This window comes from Xenopus tropicalis, chromosome 10 (assembly GCF_000004195.4).
Source record: "Xenopus tropicalis strain Nigerian chromosome 10, UCB_Xtro_10.0, whole genome shotgun sequence".
Classification (NCBI taxonomy): Eukaryota; Metazoa; Chordata; class Amphibia; order Anura; family Pipidae; genus Xenopus; species Xenopus tropicalis.
In genome coordinates this window covers 16,696,510-16,710,633 of record NC_030686.2, presented here as the reverse complement: position 1 = coordinate 16,710,633, position 14,124 = coordinate 16,696,510, and the positions used below count along the sequence as shown (strand labels likewise).

At 42.7% G+C, this 14,124-nt stretch overlaps 1 protein-coding gene and 1 long non-coding RNA gene across 12 annotated transcripts in view; one reads left to right on the top strand and one right to left on the bottom strand.

The window, feature by feature from the left end:
* The window catches only part of tanc2 (tetratricopeptide repeat, ankyrin repeat and coiled-coil containing 2), a 234,334-nt gene that overhangs the window by 186,552 nt on the left and 33,658 nt on the right, over window positions 1-14,124 (top strand). For 9 of the 11 annotated variants that reach the window (XM_031894275.1, XM_031894272.1, XM_012952715.3 and 6 more), the window contains 3 exons: window positions 4,923-5,033; window positions 11,047-11,228; window positions 13,386-13,554. In XM_031894275.1, coding sequence (XP_031750135.1) covers window positions 4,923-5,033; window positions 11,047-11,228; window positions 13,386-13,554 — 462 coding nt within the window. The remainder of the gene's footprint in view (window positions 1-4,922; window positions 5,034-11,046; window positions 11,229-13,385; window positions 13,555-14,124) is intronic. The other 2 variants (XM_031894277.1, XM_031894280.1) reach the window with 1 other exon arrangement.
* Window positions 7,069-8,451, bottom strand: LOC116407942. Its single transcript, XR_004220628.1, has 2 exons — window positions 7,999-8,451; window positions 7,069-7,252 (listed from the first exon to the last, which is right to left on the bottom strand). It is a non-coding gene; the product is annotated as an uncharacterized LOC116407942 (long non-coding RNA).

Sequence of the window (14,124 nt, the reverse complement as noted above, 5' to 3'; positions counted from 1 at the left end):
CAACATGTTGCTTCTGAGCCACTGGTTGGGGATCACTGGGTTGAAGGATACCACTTAACCAATTAATAATATTTCTGATTGGCTCCTAAGGAAAAAAATCCCCTTGGGCAACCCCACACAAAACCCAATTCTGCATTCATGGTGATTGCTAAAGGCTTCGCATCGAGACATATTTGAATGAATTATTAATAAGTGCCATTGATTCAGAAAATGTTTTTTATCTACTTAATATTGTTACATAAATCATGTTTTGAAAAGCTGGTTGAGCAGCTGGCACCATTTTTCAGTAATGTTTGGGCCTATGGTGCCATAAACTGTTGGAAGCCCAGCAATGATAAAGCAGGAATATCCAACTTTCATTATAAGAGCTGCCATGAAAGCCTTCTGTAGATTGGGCAACACTGGTATAGATTCTAATGTATAGCTTTACTAAGGCCACCTTGACATACAGACATTGTGGCTCTTACAGGGGTAGTAAATGAAAATATGTTGATGCCATTTGCCCTGACGTCACAGGAGATGGCCCCAAAAGTTTAGTTCCATGCCAAAGAGTAATCCATTTGAATTTGGGCTTATTTTAGAGCTATCACAGAGACCTGACTACCCAACCAGCTGGCAGTTTCCTTGCCAAGCCTCAGTAAGCACAACGTGCACCTTGGGAGGTGGTCTCCAGGAATCTGTGTGCCACAGCCCTGTTCTGAAAAGCCCCATATAAACTGCAACTGATATACAGGCTAAACAGGCCACATGCCTTGATATGTCACCTTGTCTAACATGATCCTTAATATTTTTTAAAGATTGATAACCAATTTGCTTAACCAACCTGCAATTGTTTGTATACATGTACAGGTATCTTCTTTTATATCTGTTGTAGTCTTACATACTGTCTGCCAATAGCTTTCCTTGTCACCTCCCATAGACCTCCGATTATAATCCTCTTTCAATAGGGGCTGAGTGACATAATCACTTGGTCTGCTCCATTGGGCCATAGGCAGAACTCCCCATAGCAACTCTATAAGGAGAATACACTGGCCATTCTTCGCCTTCTGTCCCTAACTCCAGCAGCTCCATAATCAACGTGTTCAGCACAAATACCATTTCAGGGATACACTACTAAAAGTAGGCCACGTGCTGACGTGTCCAACATGCCATTAATTATTATGTCTCTCTTAACACAAGTAATATGTGTGCTGTGATCTTGCACTTGTATCTCATTTGTCATGTTATTATCCAGGTTCAGCACCCAAGCGCATACACTAGAATTTTGACCTTGAGATTGCAGATACACCTATAAATAGGCCAGTGTATATATATATATAGAAAGCAGTTGCTAAAAAAAAAATATATATATATATATATATATATATATATAGGTATATATTTATGTAACGGAGAAGAAGTGGTAGTGATAAGGATACTGCATTGCAGCAGAAGTTTTAAAGGGATATCATTCTAGTGCCTCAGAGACACTTCATTATGAAATTTTTGCCTCAATCATTTTACCATTTTTCCGGTTGTGTTGTGTTGACCCCACAATCCTTGGGGTATCTAGACAGATAACCAAAGTCTTTTATGCAGGATAACGTAAGTCAGTATCTGGTTTATGGAACACTTATTGGGGTACATATGTAAACCCTATGTAGAAATGGGGGATATTGTGGAAGCGAGCATCCTTTATAAAGGACTAGCCATGCAATCAGTGTAAAAAGAAATATTGCAAAGATTAGTGTTCAACAAGGTACCTGGAATATAATTGGATGGATTTTGGGTAATGATACATGGGGTGCTTAGGGTACCTTGTTTAAATGTATCCCAAAAACATGGCATCTAAGCTTCCAGTACTATACCCCCCATAAAATGACTCAAATCCTGTTGGGCACTTTGGCTCCACATTTATGAGATACTTGAACCTCAGTAGTCAATTTAAGCAGTTTGTAGCCAGTACAAGCAATATGGTAGCACCCATTCTTTGATTTATGTATACATAGAGAGAATGCACAGTGCACAGTGTATTAGTCATTAGTGGGGGCATTTGGAATGAGCCCTGCCGGTGCCTCTCGGTGATGGTGAAGTTCTTTTGCCTGGAGAATGGGATTTTACATTTGACAGCAGTGTATCAGCAAACATAGATATTGATATAGATATTATAGCCCTTCTCCCCTTTTACATTTCATTTAGAGGCAAAATAATGTGCATTTGTCAAACGTTTAGATCTAAAGAGTAGCTCCTTGAGCTGGTCCAGCCATTGCAATTAAACTTTCATATTAAGTAAAGGCAATGCAAGGAAATAATGGGTCACATGAATATCTTGCATGTAGTTTAAACATTAGGAAACTGTTTTCCTCTAGCAGGCTTATGGATAAAGCAAAGGCGCTTTAGTGTACAGGCACTGCCTGGGTGACCTTTTGTGCTGCTCTTATATGTGCTTCCAATAGACTCATGGCAACCTCTGGAGAACGAGAATGGAAGGAGAGAAGAAACACATGCCTTTCCCAGATGTATTTCTTGTCGCTCACACGACTGGAGAATTCTATTGGCCTCCCAGTGCTCAGGCGAGGGATGATTGAGCTCCCTTGTTAGCCGATAGGCTTCAAAATCAGCAGCCAAGATGAAATAACAATTTTCCATTGCTGTAGGTATCTAATGACTTGTCACCTTTTGTATATTGCAATGAATGACACCTCTTTCTGGCACTGACTATGAGCAATGATCTTGCTGAACTTGCTCACTGCCGCAGGTAAAAGCAAAAATGTGTGACTTCCATCAATAGGAGAAACGAGGCACTGCAGCTTTTAACAAAGTATTTTAGTAGCCTTAAATCTATCATTGCATATGAGGAGCTTGCCCTACTGTGTCTACTATCTCCGGGCTTCATACCCATAACTGCTGCTTTGTGGGACTTGTGGCAGTTACTTCTATTTTGGAAATACAACTCTCTGTTTTTCTTGACAAGATAATCATTAATGGGGCTCCAAACTGCTGCCATGTCTTGGGATCCTTATTGTTGTGATCAGTGAGTACCCAAGAGCATCCAAAGATTGAGAATGGTGGCGACACTAACATGAGTCTGACGAGACTATGATTGTTTATCTCCTTTTAAAAACGATTCTGGTAAAAGAGAAAACTTTTTATTTCACATTCACGCTTGCTCATTTTTACTTTTTAGATCCTTGTCCTTTACCATGATCCCCAAACCTATGTATTATATGAGTGACCATATGTGCTATGGCCCATTTCTGTTGTTGACAAAGAGTAAACGAAGAGGAGCAACTGGGGAGCAACACAAGCATGAAAAAAGTACCTGAGGTGCCAAATAAGAGCTATGATTGGCTTTTAGGTAGCCTCTATGTGGACTGGCAGCCTGTAGGAGGCGCTGTTTGGCAGTACACCTGGTTTTTATGCAACCAAAACTTGCCCCAAGCCAAGAATTCAAAAATAAGCACCTGCTTTGAGGCCCCTGGGCGCAACATCCAAGGGGTTGGGGAGCAACATGTTGCTCGCGAGCCACTGGTTGGGGACAACTGCCATAGATCATTTGCTATTCAACTAGTCCATAGCTTGTAATATATTGCGGCAATCAGATCCATGTATCATTTGATATCCACCATTTGTGACTTGGAACCCATAAATATTTAGGTTATTGGGTAATGGGTTTTAAAGTGCATTTTAAAACCCAGGGTATTTAGGTAATATTGTCTTAGTGTGTTCTTCCTCCCCATATTTGTATGTATTATACAGAGGTGCGTACCATGCACATATAACATTTCCTTCTCTGTATTTCCTGTGTGTCAGTTGTAGCTGCCATATTGTTTTCCCTAAGCAGTACAATATAAGGATACAGTTGATTGTAACCATTCATGTGTGGTAGCTTAGTATGGGGCATTTAATTAAGAGTATATTGTGTCTGGGAGTTTTTTTTTATACGATCCTTACTGCTGGGTTTGTTTCACACACTTTTGCATTATAACTTATGCTGGATTGTTAGCTCCTCTGCCCATGTGTTTCTCTTCAGTGTAAACTCTCAGCTGTTAATGTTGTTTGTGTCTGTCTTTCCTTTGGTATTTGCTAAGCCTTTGCAGTTGCATTCTTGGCCCCTTGTGGTTAACACGTACTCACATTTCCACCGAGACGTTCCGTGGCCATCGTGTTTAAGAGGAGCCCCAGGATGGCAGTTAAAAGTCGATGGCTTTGTTGAGCCCCTGTGCCTTTGGAGCTTGTAATTATTAATTCTGTCGCCATAAGTCATGCTTCTCTCCAGCACGGATAATGTTGGCCAGCCCTCCATCCCTTAATATGTTTCATTAGATGTATATAGGGGACTTCAGTGATGGGCAAGTTGGATTTTTTTTTTCTTCTTTTACAAATCAGAGCTCAGTTCTAACTATGCTCAACATGGAGTTATTGGTTGGACGTCGTAAACACCATTGAACGTCCAATGGGACAAGTCTCCTTTTAGAGAAGCATGCAGGGCAGAGAGAGGGGTTTTCTGATACGCAAGAACAGAGAGGAAAAAGAAGGGTAACTTGATCTAGGACGAGTAGTTAACAGTTTCCATCTGCCGACTGTTTGTTCTAGCAACTCACAACCCTTTTTTTTCTCTTGTTCCCCTTTTGCTCTTTCCTTTTCTTCTCTCCCCAAACACTCATTTACCCATTGCGTCTCTCACTTTTCCTTTCTTCTTCTTCTTTTTGACTTTCCCTTCTCTATTACAATCTTTCACATATTCTCTTATTTCCATCATGATTATCCCTTATCCTGTGTCTTCTGCCACCACCCTCTTCTTTTCGTTCCATGCTCCTTGACGTTTGACACTTCCTATCAATTCACGTTGTTGTTCCATGCCCCTGGTGTTGCTCACTGACACTCCTTAACATTCTGTGTCTGTTATGGTTTCCATTCTTACGACCCCGCTATCCTCTCAGACCCTCTGAGAAAGGCAAAGTTTGTGGAGAGTCCCAGAATTCCTGAGTCTGAATTAGGATCCCCGACTCTCGGTTCCACCCAGAATCTGGAAGCTGATGCCTACCTGCTGGGTAAGTGTGTATCTTTGCCCAGCTATAGAGTGACTACTTGTACAGAATGTCCAGCGAGATAGGATAGGTGCAGAACGTTTGGTTCGCTGGGACAACAAAACAAGGTGGTGTAGAGCGTAGGGTTGTTCCGAGGCATGGGAGAAGGGTAATTTGCTCATAGTTAAGTCACTGGCAAGGTTAGGACTGCTGGTAGAGTTCAAGCCTGGACTATAATGTGGGTGATTTGGTTGTGTAGAGTGGTGATAATGATGATACATGTATACTGATTCATAGACCTTACCCTTTAATGTTAGGGGTCTAAGACTCGGGGAACATGTACAAGTTGCCAAATCATTTTCTGCTTTTAGTAGCATTCTCATTACTATCCAGTGTGTATATCTCATTTTCCTGCCCTCTTGTCAGGACCCCACCAGTTTATTTCCCTTGTCATCCTTTCAGGTTGCCATTTGACCGGTGATGGTTGTACTTGACTGTTGCTAATTACCCCCTGCTTTCCCCTGTCTATTATCCACTGCCCCTGCTGAATTGTTGCCTGCTTCTTCTCCTCTTCTACTGTTCTTACATTGACGACCAGCTCTTCGTGTCATGTGTTCATCCTACTCTCCAATGACCCCCGTCTCCATAGTAACAGACTTGCTTTACATCACTGTTCATGCACCACCATTGTTAATTGAAAGCCGTATTCTCTTCTATCATTCTGTTCCTCCTTCGGAGTCTTTTGTCTGTATCCCCTGATTTACATGCAGGGGCAGTTACTATTGTACAGATACAGTGGAGGGGACAGGAACTGGGGGATAATACCCAGTGGGAGACAAGGGTGATCAGAGCACACAGAATATTTTGTACCTGCCCCAATTGAGCTTTTAGTCTTTATTGCTTAAGTATTTAAAGTATTAATGATAGGGAGGTACAATGAGAGTGACAAACTAGCATAGTAGCTAGGATGAAATAACACGATATCATACTTTAGAACTAGTTTTATATTTGTATTTTACATAAGGCATTAACCTCTCCACTAGGGGGCTCTGCTCTCTATCTACCATGTTTTTCATACATTAATATCGTTAGTCTTTGCTTTTATTACAATTCCTTAACTCTAAAACATTATTCCATATTTTAATATATCTATTCCCACATAATTGTGCTTAGCACAGGGGAATCCCTATGCTGCCATAGTTTTATGGTACCTCTCTGTACAGGCTATAGGCAAACTTAGGGGGCTGTTCCTGCTGAATTGTGCTTAGTACAGGGGAATCCCTATGCTGCCATAGTTTTATGGTACCTCTCTGTACAGGCTATAGGCAAACTTAGGGGGCTGTTCCTGCTGAATTGTGCTTAGTACAGGGGAATCCCTATGCTGCTATAGTTTTATGATCTCTCTGTACAGGCTATGAGCAAACGTTTGGGGGGCTGGTATCTCTGTACAGGCTATGGGTAGACATAAGGTGGCCATACACACCAAACGAGCAGATCTTCTCCCAGTATGCCCACCTGTAAGGCAGGAGCAGTCTGAGTGAGGGGGTCATATCAATGAGCTGATGCGGCCCCCGATCAAATGGAAAAATCAACCTGCCCAATAGAGATCTGGCCAATTTTAGGCCAGATGTCGGTCGGGTAGGCTCGTGGGGGGGTTTCCATACTCGGGCATATCTGAAGGACCAGAATTGGCAGCTGAAATCTGCCCATGTATGTATATTAGAGTTATCGTTCACTTAATGAAGATAATATACCAATAATTAAGGATAAAGGGGAAGATATTCTTCTGCTGTTAACTGCATGGGGCCCTATTCACTATTTCTCCATCCTTAGCGCCTCCATAAAGCATCCTTTTAATTATAGGGGCACACAGAAAAGAGTGTGGTAATCACTGAGTACAGAACATAATGAGGCTGTATGAGAGCCGGCAGATTCATAGGGGGGTCAGAGGTGGGGTGCAAGGCAGAGTTCTTACGTAGGCTGGGGGAGGGCACCGCGCTCTCTGTACACTATTTGGGCTTGTGTTTGTTGTTAATAAAAGGCATAATGGGAACAGGAATTTAATAATCCATCATAAGTGGAGTCTTTTATGGCGGTGCATGAGAGAGGCTTTATCTGTGATGACGATGAGCCAATGACGAATTCATTGTTCCTGCATAAATATAAAGAGAAACTGTTCCATGTTCTGTGTGTCTCCATAGCGGTGCTTTCTCCCACTCTCTGGCCTTTGTGTCCATGTGAAGCTAAGCAAAAGAGAAATGGTTAAACACTCACCTCCTATTTCATCTGCCAGATAAATACAAAATTGCAAATAAAGGTAATTAAGCCATTTAAGAAGACATAATGAGCCCCCCTGTTATGAGTACCGCCCTCCTTCTCAGGTTTACTGGTGAGGAGGAGTTTATGCAGGCCAGGCAGAATGTATGATGCTCATGCAGTTCAGTAAATGGCACAAATCTGATTATATATTATATTAAAGGATATGTGTCCATGTCACTGCTGATACCCGAGCCTCTATTCCCCAATACACAGTAATCTAGCATCATTGAGCTCACAGTTACCAGCTTATATCTATCCCCAGCATCATTACCCCGAGCCATATACCCCTTGCCCTTGTCTGACAGGGGTATGTCATTGGTGTATAAGTGCATACAGTGCTATATACAATGCATGATGGCATACATACATACAGTGTGCTCATTATTAGGGTAGGGCTCCCCTACACACAATATGGGTTGCTCGGCGTGCACTTTTCACCCTGAATGACACATTTGCTGGCTCTGCAGGCTTGTCAGTCTGTACCGAGCGCATAAATACACATCTAAGCACCTATTTATTCCAGTGTCTAAACCCATCAGGGAGAACAGGGATCTTATTATTGATGACAGAGAGATCAGTGTGCCCCCACCTATACTGCCTTGAGGCCTGTGAGTTCTGTGAGGTGTAGTTGAGCAGCAGCTAGCCGCATAGAGCTAGGTTTCCTGCACACCTGCGTCCCGTCACATGATCATGTCTCTCCCTGCCGTACGGAAGGTGCGACTCCTGTGTCCTGATCCTGTGTCGCCTCTCCATATAGGGACTATTCAATCAGCCTCCTTCCAACATCCATGCTTGTGCCCCCAGCTGCCTGCAAAGTGAATCAGCGTATATTATGCACAGTTTCCATAGCAACCAACCAGCGGCCTTGTACCGCAATGGTGGCCTTCCTTATCTGCCAGGCACTGGGTTGTTTACACCGGAACTTGACAGAAACGTTAGGAAGGTATATGGCTGTTCTACCCTCAGAGAAGTGTGGGAAGCTGCCAATATCTGATCTTTTGTGCTTGGTTTACGGATATATTTCCGCCCTCATGGTGAGAATCAAAACTAATTACCACACACCCCCGTGCTGGATCACCGCACCTGTAACAGCAGAAGGCTGGAGTGTACTTTGTGTGACACTTGTCGGCCATCTTGGATAATCTGCAAATACCATTACAGCTAGCAGGGAGGCAGAAATGTATGGTCTCAGTGGGCCTAGTTCTCTAACACTTTAGGAGATGCCGCCCTATTCCTGTTTGCTCCCCATTTTCTAATGCAGCATTCTGGGTACATTGCTCAACATTCTGGGAAATTAAATGAATTTCACACATGCACACATAGAAATTGGAGTTTTTTGTCCTAAAGAGTTAACTGTGCCTCCACCCGCCAGTTGTAGCTTTAGATCAGGCACTCGGCCTGCAACTGCTGCAGGATTGAGTCATCTTCCCAGCGTGTAGAAGATACCGAGCACCATGCACATGTCAGAGACACGGCGGATCCTCTCATTGCATCCAGGCTGACTCCCATAGTGCTGTCCCCACTTGATTTGTGCACAGAATGGCTGCTGGGATGTGGCCCATTCTCCTGACTCTGTATAAAGGCAAATGTGCTATTTGTTTGTCCACTCTCCAACTGTGATTACACTACAACTCCCAGCATCCCCTTTGCTTCAAAATATACTTTTATAGATTGTTGGACATTTGTAATTGGTTGTACTTTTCATGGCAACCCTTGGGAAATTGGACTCTTCTGAGGCTCTGTCTGCTAAGCAATTGATTGTCAGCCGGGGGACAGAATCCTTATTGCTTCTGATTGTACAGAAATGTTGCTGTTTAGTTCTCTTCTCTATCAGTTTGCATGTGGTTTAAGCAGTGGAACCTTCTGTACAGACGCCCCCCGGTCTCCCCGAGGCTACCACTTACTGCTTTCTGGGAAGCTGCGCCTGGATAGGTTTTCCAAGAAATACAACTCAGTCATGTAAAAAAAACGCAATTTAAATTATGTTCATATTTTTAAAGAAAGTCTGGTTTTCGTTTTCATTATAGGCACATCAACAGTGCAGTTTGTATTTGTGCTATAGTAGTCTTTGGGAGTAAAGGATTTACTCATGTTTTGTGAGCTGTGGCATAGAGAGTGCTGAGTGGCGCAGGGCACTTGTGGAGAACCAACCCCCCCCCCCCCCCCCCCAATTGCCTGTCGCCACTTCCTATATCAAAGCATTGGAAACCCTCTGCTTATGGCGGACACTGGCGGTGACAGACAGACACCAGTCAGGAATGCTTTGCTTTAGTTAATGCAGACACTGGTGGTGAAAGACTGACACAGTTCAGAAACGCATAGTGTTTGCCATGTTTTGCTTATGGAAACCGTGAAAGGAGATGAGTTGCTTATTGACAGCCACGGTTCTATCACAAGAGCACTGTAGTTACTGGTCAGGATATCCCTTGTGTCGTAGCCCTAAAAAGCAGGATACAACTGCTGGATGCCATGTGTAAGCTTTGACTTATTGGTAAATCTTTATGTAAACCTTTAATCACATATTCTGTTTTCTGCACCAGTTGTCAGGGCTCTAAAGCCTTACCTCCATGATCAACCCTCCCCTTGCCTCTTCTATTATTCAATGTAAGCCCTCCTGGATGGGTTCTGAGTTCTGCTCCCTCCTCTCTCTAAAGGTCTTCCAAACCCAAACCCTAAACTAGTAACCTAAGGGTTTGCGTTAGGATAAGGGTAAGAGGTTGGGGGGATGGAGGAAAGGATTCTAAGCCCTACCACTGATGAAGATTACATGGAGGTAACACTTTTAGTTAGCATTGCCCTAACTGATAAACACCTATATGTTCCCCTATGAGCAGCCCTTCCATTCCCTGGGTGAGGCATACCGTCACGTTCCTTTATGAGCAGCGTAGGAACCTTCTTTAATCAATATATGTGCAAGCTGTGCTTGGTCTCTCGAGCGCTAATGAGGATTGTTTCAGGTTTCAAGTTTTCGAACATAAGCCGGGCATCCAGAAACCTACCTTTACTGTTTGTCTGAATTCCATTTATTTAAAGCAATGACGGGAATGGAAAACTGATGGTACACGGGGTTAGGGGAGGACAAATTACAGATAACTCTTTTTTTTTTTTTTAAATGCGCTCTACCTTTTAATTAATACAAATTGCAAGTTTCATGCAGAGCTGTGCCTTGCCTCATCCTGTAAGTTCTATTTAGGGGACAATGATTGAAGATAAAGCCATCTTATAATCAGGATACATTCCCCATGTAATATGTTTCCACAGACTCATGAACATCTCTATAAGTAGCTCGTAGATTTGTGGTGTCCTAGTTATAGGAGGTAACGTGAGTACCATGGAATATAGTTACATAGTTACATAGGGTTGAAAAAAGACCAGTGTCCATCAAGTTCAACCCATCCAAGTAAACCCAGCACACACAACCCACACCTACCAATCTATACACTCACATACATAAACTATAAATACAAACACTAATACTAACTGTAGATATTAGTATCACAATAGCCTTGGATATTCTGATTGATATAATAGGGAAACGTTTTCTTCGGTTTATTATGTAACTAGACTTCATGTTTTTACGTACAGCACAACAGTTGTGACCATGGAAGAAAACAATATTGTGCAGAATTGTGGCTTATTTCTGTGTTGTCACCTGACTAATGGTCTCAGATGTCCTACATCATCATTCTGGTGAAACGTTCTTCATCTTTATTTCTAGGGGAAGACGAGTCAGTCCTGGGCCCCCCTCCATCCGTTGATGAGGCTGCGAACACCCTCATGACCCGATTGGGTTTCCTCCTGGGAGAGAAAGTCAGCGAAGTCCAGGCGGCTGTTCCCCAATACAGCATGGAGGGGCAGGAGGAAAACCAAGTGAGAGAAGACTGGCAAGAAGACAAACAGGTGAGGAAAAACAGAAATGGATAAATGATAGCAGGGGAACAAAATAAGAGTTATAACATACTAATGAGGTGATGGTGAGCTAGTCCCATAAAGTGTGGTCATATTAACGTAAAGGCAGTTAGAAAGCAAACGCAATAAACTTGTGGCATGTTGGAAGCAGATAAAGGAACTCACTGAAACATGACTAGCATTATATCTGAATATCAAAGAACTTAGACCAGGCCACCCAGTGCTGTGATGGTTAGAAATATATTGTGCCTCTTTCATCTGATGTATTGTGCCTCATGTGACCTTGTAGCTCAGGTTCTCTGTCCCTCTGTAAATACTATAAATTTAAGGTGAACCGGGTTTGGCTGATCTCCAGTGTACAAAACTGTGGGAGATGCTGGTGATTTTCTAATAATGATACTTACAGCATTCTAGTAGGAGAAAGCAAAGTCTAAAGCAGGTAATAAGGTGAGTAATAAGGTAAGAAGCACCATAGTTATTCCATCGAAGATACCTAGGTGGGTAGCAGACAATATGCCATAAAAGGGTATAGAGAAACAGGCATCTTCGTTTTTAAAGTCCAATGGTTGGGATGAATACAGTGTAGACAGAAGACAGATGAGTAGAAGATAAGAAGGGTTATGGACCTATTGGCCCAAGATACAGTGGTTGTCACACGAGTGAAGATGAGGATTCCAGCTTTTTTTCATGCAGTGGGCCAGTTACAGCTCAGGTTCACTGGTAGAATCATATTAAATGAAAATCTGTGGAACACAGTGGCATCAGAAGGCTTTGTCCAGCTCATGGCCTTTAATTGGACAGTCCTTGCCAAGAGCAAGCAGAGTGGTGATGGATTGGGGCTGCAGTGCTTTGCTTTGAGCAGACGTGGAGTCACCAGATGAATGAGACGGACCAAGAGCACTAGATGAAGCATGATAAACTTTATGAACAAAAATAAATATATTGTATGTGTGGGTTCTATACATTTGTAAAAAGTGTAGTCAGCTACACAGACATGAAAAAATGTATTTGGTAGCCCGATGGGACCTGCAGGATCTCTGCTTGGAATGAAACGGTGTCTCTGAGCTTCCACAACTTGCCTCCAAGCCAGAAATGTAAAAATGGCACCTACTTTTGGCCACTGGGAGCAACATCAAAAGGGGTGGGGAGTAACATGTTGCTAATGTGCCACTGATTTGGGGATCACTGCCATATAGAATAAGTAAGCCATTTTATTTTTAAATCCCCAAAAATAAACTGCGCCTAAAATTACATATCTCTCTTCCAACATTGTGTCTGATGTCCTTTCTAAGACAGAAGCTGAACCATGTGCAGAAACCAGTCACTTCCTTATCTCATGTGAAGCTCCACCCTTTCAGTAAACTTCCTTCACTTTTGAATAGGAAGCTGGTCAAAAATTTCATTTTTGGGGTCTGTGTATGATAGGGACCTTAGAATGTAAGCTCCACTGGAGTAGGGAATGACTGGAATAGTTTAGAATATCTCTAAGGCAGTATGGAATATCCTCACATATATAAATAAAGGATACTATAGGGATGGATGGATATTTATAAAGCTCTATGTGCCTATGCAGTACTGCAAGTAAAACAAACAGGGAACCATATAATAATAACACATAAATATGAACATATTCAATTACATTCAAGATGAAGTGCTGAGTGTTAAACACAAAGGGAAGGGGCTCCCTGCTCACAATAAATCAATATATATTTGCTGTAGCATTCAGAGAATGTGAGTCTAATGGACCATCTTGGATTACAGAGGCTGAATGATGATAATGAGCACCCTGATTGGACAGGAAGGCTAGGCTATGCCAAGAAATAGCCAGACTGAGCAGAGGAGCAGATTAACTGCCCCTCAGAAAATGTGCAACAAGGGGACTTGTGTAGAGAAGCGTGCTTTGGGTTTTTCCATTAACTCAGAAAAGGCTCTCTGTTGATTGATGGGGCTGAAGGGAAATATAATGATAAAGGTTGGGAAGGAGAGGAACTATGGGTATGAACTCTATTATGTGACAAGATTGCAGCAGGGAGGCCACTCGGTTAATGGATATATGTAGTTCCACTGTGTGATGAACAGAAGGGGGTGTCGCCTCTTATTTTTAACCTATTGCATTCTTTTTTAACACACTGTGTTACCCCTCCACAGGGTTCTGCGGTCACCCAGAGGATCAGCCCCTGTTCCACACTGACCAGCAGTACAGCTTCACCCCCTGCCAGCAGCCCCTGCTCCACGCTACCACCCCCAAACACAACAGCTCCTGCCAAGGACTGCAGCCCTACCTCCACGCTGGAGAGCAGGGACAGCGGAATCATTGGTGAGTAAGCCTATGTTGAACATTTCCAAGGTTAACTGTACTGAGCATGCTCCATTTGTCAGTGGACTGAGCATGCCTGGCTGCTTATTCATTATGGAAGATCCTGTAACTGTACATTGAGTCTACCTGCCAGATTGAGTTGCCTTTTGCAGAAAATGCTTATAATTGTTTTTTTTTGTGCTAGTGATGCTCTGTGCTGAATTATTTGGTAGCCAAGCCCTTCTGCTGTTCATTTGCAAAGCCACGGTGGCCATTAAATGTTATGCATGCTTGTATTCATCTTGTTGCAGGACTTGCCTGTCCCCATTTAAAGCTTCAACGAAGCAGATTCTGCTAAAACAAGGAGCCATTATTTTGTTCTTTTCCCATTTATTATAAAGTTCCCAATCAGCAACAATATAAGAACACAACCATCTTCAGTGCTGGCACAGTCTGGGCAACCTATAGTTCTTATGTGGTTGGTGAATGACATGGCCTTAAGTCATTACCAGGAATCAAGACCCCTTTTTTCTGTATCCATGTGTCTGTACAGCAGGGATCCCCAACCTTTTAACATCTGATTGTGGTTGG